General features: G+C 38.8%; 3 protein-coding genes across 4 annotated transcripts; 1 reads left to right on the forward strand and 2 right to left on the reverse strand.

Moving 5' to 3' along the window:
- Positions 1 to 616: 616 nt before the first annotated feature.
- On the reverse strand, positions 617 to 1,204 carry LOC104798851 (14 kDa proline-rich protein DC2.15-like). Of its 2 annotated transcripts, XM_010521061.1 has the most exons (2): positions 1,104 to 1,204; positions 617 to 971 (listed from the first exon to the last, which is right to left on the reverse strand). In XM_010521061.1, exons 1-2 carry the CDS (start codon positions 1,155 to 1,157, stop codon positions 783 to 785), a joined length of 243 nt encoding a protein of 80 aa, XP_010519363.1. In that variant the 5' UTR covers positions 1,158 to 1,204; the 3' UTR covers positions 617 to 782. The 2 variants fall into 2 exon arrangements, with proteins under 2 accessions (XP_010519363.1, XP_010519362.1); XM_010521060.1 differs by having other exon boundaries at positions 664 to 1,204.
- Positions 1,205 to 2,250: 1,046 nt separating this feature from the next.
- On the forward strand, positions 2,251 to 2,975 carry LOC104798852 (lipid transfer protein EARLI 1-like). Its single transcript, XM_010521062.1, has one exon. It carries the CDS (start codon positions 2,334 to 2,336, stop codon positions 2,667 to 2,669), a length of 336 nt encoding a protein of 111 aa, XP_010519364.1. The 5' UTR covers positions 2,251 to 2,333; the 3' UTR covers positions 2,670 to 2,975.
- Positions 2,976 to 3,618: 643 nt separating this feature from the next.
- Positions 3,619 to 5,991, reverse strand: LOC104798853 (wall-associated receptor kinase 2-like). Its single transcript, XM_019200748.1, has 3 exons — positions 5,295 to 5,991; positions 5,050 to 5,205; positions 3,619 to 4,932 (listed from the first exon to the last, which is right to left on the reverse strand). The coding sequence occupies exons 1-3, from the start codon at positions 5,668 to 5,670 to the stop codon at positions 4,031 to 4,033; spliced, it is 1,434 nt and encodes a 477-aa protein (XP_019056293.1). The 5' UTR covers positions 5,671 to 5,991; the 3' UTR covers positions 3,619 to 4,030.
- Positions 5,992 to 6,000: the final 9 nt, after the last annotated feature.

Genomic DNA, 6,000 nt, shown 5'->3' on the forward strand with positions numbered 1-6,000 from the left:
TCGTTCTCCGATATCACTTGCACCGCAAGAAAGAAATGATAGATGGGCGATGATGAACAACAAGACGATGAACGTCACTCGAGGACCGTTAGCCATTGATAATATTATTCTGGTAATGGCGAGAGTTGGGTTGATAATTCTATATGTAGGCTCCATAGTAGGAATCTTCAAATCGTGGAAAATTCATTAAATGATGTGAAAATCATTCGTCGCCAGTTATTGAGAAAATATCTTCAAAATTTTTCCAGCATGATGATGAGTTTTCAAAGGAACGTGCCGTGGAATTTTGTGTTTAATTTATGTATGGGAGAACTAGTGAAATTACGAATTTTTTTTTTTAACTAAATAGATATTCTTTATGTTAAATGAAAAAATATTTTGAATTTTTTTCTCCAATATAAATACAATAACTATTTGAAACTTTTTTTTAATAAATGCTTATTTTTCATATTGTTGTACTTTTTATCATTGAAATATATCAAATTTCTACTAGATTTAAAATTTATATCAATTATTGTTTATCGTCGTATTTTTTTAAAAATTTATACAATACAACGGTCTTCCAATGGTGTTACTATTTTGGTGGAAATCCAGTAATATTTTGAAAATCTATAAATAAATAAGGAACCACTTATTATTATTATTATTATTTGAGGAAACAAATGGCAATACCGGAGCACAACAATGTAATAAGACAAAATAATTCGAGAAACAAACAAACTTGAAATCGATAAATAATCGAAAGAGTAAGACAAGATAAAATATGAGACAAATCAACCACTCTAAGAACATTGGAAACCAGAAGGAACCTTCTTGCCACAGTGGTTGAGGACAAGACTCAACGAGATCGGAACGTTCAGGTTAATGCCCAAAACATTAGCCCTAAGGGCGGTGCAGAGACAAGCGGCGGCTTCAAGATCCACGAGATCCTTGATAAGGGCACAACAGCTGGACTGCGGCGGCAGAGAGACCTTCACAAGATTCAACACATTAGCACACACCTTAAGCTTGAGGGCGTCTCTAGGGCAAGTGGCCTTGTGGTGTGGCGTGGGAGGGTATTTCTTGTGGGGTGGTGGTGGGCATGGAACCGAAGTGGAACTCACCAATGTGGCGAAGACGACATGGACAAGAATCACAAGAGCAACCTTGGAAGCCATTGATAAGTTGGGAAGAGTTTTATATAGATATTAATAAGAACCCTAGAAATTTTGTATAGATGTTATATGGAATGTGTGGCGTTAGGGGTTTTATAGATGGTGGGGGGGGTGTGGGAGATCCATTTGGTTTTTTTAAATATTAAAATGACAACGAATGTAAATAATTTGATGGTAGTTCATGCGGGATTATTGGGGCATAATTTGATCTTACTTACAACCTGGCGTGATATGGAGTTTCATTTACATAATTTGATCTTACTTACAACCTTGCGTGATATGGAGTTTCATTTACATGCAGCACGTAAATCAAGATATGGTTTTATATAGAGATAACAATAATAAAGGCCGAATAAAATAAGGTTGGTCGTCAGATTTATATGCGGTGGTTGAGTTTGTATATTGTTTTTTTTTTTCATAGGCTGGATTTTGTTCTTTACTGATCTAAAACCACATGCTTTGATCATAGTATATTGGCCTGGATCTGTTTATCGAAATAAATGATCGGTGTTAATTAATCATTATTTATGCTTCTTTTCTTCCTGTGTGGGATATGTTTTCTTTGGATATCTAAATACAAAACAACAATTTATTTGGTAATTTTCCTTTAAATTAAGTTTTAATTTATAATATAAAAAGTAATCGCAATGATGTTCGTCGTGTTAACTTTATTATTAATCAAAATGGTTTTGCACGTCGAGTCTACTGTCTCTCTCTTTGTTTGATTCGAGAGATTTTTGCTTTGTTTTGGTTTTCATTTTTTTTATATAATTTATTCGTTTTTTGAAATAAGAATATTTAATTAGTTTTATAATCGAAATACAGTTAAGATATAAAAAAAAATTGTTTTATATATGTATTTGACCGGAACATCAACTTGTTTGATTCAACAGAAAACACCAAAGAACCCTCATTGATTAATTTGTACGTATTAGCCCACACTTCTGGCTCTTTCTCTGTAGATATATATATACACACACACACATACACACATAAGTATACCCTAATAGTAACTCCCACATGAACATGTACATGTACATTCATAGTCATCTTACTCCATCTATAAAAACCCTAACACCATCACCATGTTTTCTTCTCAACGTTCCACATAACATCTACACAAAAAGTCTAGGGTTCTTCTTATTAATATCTATAAATTAAACTCTTTCTAACTTATCAATGGCTTCCAAAGTTGCTCTTGTGATCCTTGTCAATGTCGTCTTCTTCACCACATTGGTGAGTTCCACTTCGGTTCCGTGCCCACCACCCACGCCTCACCACTCGGACACTTGCCCTACAGACGCCCTTGGGCTCAATGCGTTGAATCTTGTGAAGGCCACGCAGTCCAGCTGTTGTGCCCTTATCAAGGATCTCGTCGATCTTCTCTGCACCGCCCTTAGGGCTAACGTTTTGTGCATTAACCTGAACGTTCCGATCTCGTTGAATAACATCTCGTTGAGTCTCGTCCTCAACCACTGTGGGAAGAAGAATCCTTCTGGTTTCCAATGCGCTTAGACTGATCCATTTCTTTTTCTCCTCACAGTTTTTCTTCGTTATCTATTTGATGCATCAGTTTGATCTTATTCGTTCAGGGTTTCATCTTGTCCTTTTCGTACTTTCGTACTTTGCCCTGGCAAACTGTTTCCTCAAATGGTAAGTTGTTTCTCAATGTGTGGTATAACTCAAATCCAGGTTTTTTTTTTCAAATGATTTAGTCTTAAGCCTCGTTTCCATGTGTTTCTGGATAACTGAAGTTGTCGCAGACTCGCAGGCCCCTTGTAATCCGATGGCTAATTCAGTCACGAAATGTCCAAACACCATATTCTGCATGCGAATACGTCCTGTTGCTATTTTTATGCAAAAAAAATTTAATAAATAAGAACGAAGAAATGAAACAACATGCCAATATTTTAATTTTTAAAATGATGATATAATCAGCGCCATGTCAGTAATACAACATACCACATCAACAATATTTTTGGTTAAACAAGTCAAAGTTTTTATAGAAAAGAAAATGATAAATTTTTAATTTTTGTAATTTTTTTTTTGCCAAATTCAGAATTTTTTTTATAAAAGACTATAGGTTGAAAGTTTTATATGAAATATTTTAACAAATTTAGGGTTTTTTTTTTATGGGATTAACCCTATTTGAATTTATACGACGATATATGATTACAACGGACGTACATGGCGTGACCCTGAATCTCCATAGCTAAATATTTCATTTTTTAATTAAGATCTAATCAAATCGATATAATTAATTGTCTCCTCCTCTTGTTCTTTCAGTTTTTTTTTTCAGTTTTTTTTTTCCAATACAAAAGTTTCTCCTTGTCAGGTCCGTCTATCAAGTGCAACCTGAACAAGGCCCCATAAATTTTTGGGTCAGTTTTCACAAAAAAAAAATATCATTACTAATTAATTATACATAATTATAAAAAAAAATAAACAGGTTAGTTCAAGCAAATAAAAAAAAAAGCGTTGCATTCAGAAATCGTTTGTATATTGTATTGGACTGCAAAATCTTAAACAAAAAGTAAAATGGGTAGATTTATTACAAAAGCACACTGCTGATGAGATCGTTTTCTGACAACAGAAGAACCAAAGCTATAAAAATCTTAGATGCTGTAATAACTTGAAACCATGCCGCTGTCACTGTTACCACAGCCTTGGGCATGGGAGATTCGATCACCGAGCGAGTATTCAGCCTGCTGCGAAAACCGATCGATCCCCTTGTGTTTAACCGGAACCATCATCCCCTCGAGTTCCGTAGCCACTTCTTTCATCCTCGGCCTTTCCTCTCCTTTCACTCTCGTGCACCTAACCGCCAACCAAGCCACCTCCGTGAGCTGCCGACGATTCTCTGGCGTCACCACTCGTCAGTCCAGAATTTCGTCTAACCGATTGTTTATCATTGCTGAATCAAAGTGAGATACCAAATGCCTTTCGTGTAGCGGCCGGATAAAGGACAGAGCCTTCAGGCCTGAAATCAGTTCCATCAGCACAACTCCAAAGCTGTAGACGTCGCTTTTCTCGTTTAAAATGCTGGTTTTGAAGTACTCGGGATCCAAATAGCCGAGAGTGCCTTGCACGAGCGTTGTTAATTGCTCTCTGTCCGCTGGAATCAGCCTCGAAGCCCCAAAGTCTGATACTTTGGCCGAGAGTTTATCGTCCAAGAGAATGTTAGCCGACTTGATATCGCGGTGAATGACTGGAACAGAAGCAGACGAGTGGAGATACGACAGAGTTCCAGCCGTTTCCACGGCTATCCTCAGACGGTCTTCCCACGGTAGAATCAACCCGAACTTGGAGCCGTGCAGTTGATCAAAAAGGGTACCGTTGGTAACAAACTCGTAGATTAGCAGAGGAACTTCGGTCTCAAGACAGCAGCCTAAAAGTTTCACCACGTTCCTGTGGTTTACTTGTGAAAGAACAATTACCTCGTTGATGAACTGCTCGACTTGGCTTAGGTCTCCAATCCGAGCCTTCTTGATGGCGATTTCCCGGTTATCAGGCAATATCCCTTTATAGACCATTCCTTGGCCTCCTTCACCCAGGATTCTGCTCTCGTGATAACCGTTGGTTGCTTTCTTGATTTCTTCCTCGGTGAAGATCTTGATATCGCCACTTGATGACTGTGTTCCCACAAGTCGTCGCCTCAACATAATACCGCCATTTTGCTCGAAGAATTTCCTTCTTACTTTGATGTCCTTCCGGTGCCTTAGCTCCTGGTTTAGGTAGCAGAGACCAAGCAGGAACACTAAGAATCCGATGGTGGCTCCTGGTTTACAGTCCATTTTTTCCGACAAAAGAAACGTATATGGTCAGATTACCGTATACCAAGAATAAGAGAAGATGGAGAAACTAACTTCACGAAAGAAAATGTCGATAAACATACCAAGAAGAAATACAGTCCATTCATGGGTCTTACTGCAACCCTCTATAGAATGTCTGCCATGGCCTTTCGGGCACTTGCAGTGGAAGCTACCGTTGGTGTTGTGACAGATTCTCGGGCCTAAACAGTTATGCGTACCTTCTGCACACTCATCGATATCTGGCAAGGAAACGACATAGATTCCGTGAACAAAACACTATCAGAGGTAATGATCAAATCAACTGGAAGAAGCAAAAACAATTCAGTACCTTGACAACCATTTGGAAGGTACGGATTCCCGGCATAGCCATCAGAACACTTGCAGGTATAACCAGGTCCATTTCTAAAGTCGACACAATCACTGTTCTGACCGCAGACACTGTTGTTTCCGACTTGGTGGCATGAAAAGTCCCTGATGAACCAATCAAACATCACAGGGAATGCCACAACGCCTCGAAGGTTCTCAAGATCCATGATAGAAAAGTCGAAGTATCCATCCTCGACGAGAAAAGCATAGTTACAAGGATTGAAGTTATACACAAAGCTGTGGTTCCTTAAGTTTTTTGGCAATGGTCTGAAGTGAGTGAGCCCTCCAGGGACACGGGTCTGGCAACAACCATAACCAGAACAAGACCCGTTTTCCATCTTGTCGGCTTTACTCAGTGTCTCTCCTCTCCACCCTTTCGTTCTAACATCTTCCGTCAAAAGGCACTTGGAACTGCAGCCATGAAGTCCGGAATCTTCGAGATACGCGTAAGAGTCACAACCTACTCCAGTGAGTGTGTTCTTATCAGAGAGGGGAAAGGTACCAAACAAAAAGCTGGTGTAGGAATCTGTAGGGCTTCCATAGCGGTCATAGCATCGGTGGGAGGTGTTCACGTTGAGGCGTATCTCGCCGCTGAGATTAATGTTGAGGACTTGGATTTTGTTTTGCCAGAGGGTTGGCTTGTCAGGGACTTCACAACTTAGACGAAA

This window comes from Tarenaya hassleriana, unplaced genomic scaffold, assembly GCF_000463585.1.
Source record: "Tarenaya hassleriana unplaced genomic scaffold, ASM46358v1 Cleome587, whole genome shotgun sequence".
NCBI lineage: Eukaryota > Viridiplantae > Streptophyta > Magnoliopsida > Brassicales > Cleomaceae > Tarenaya > Tarenaya hassleriana.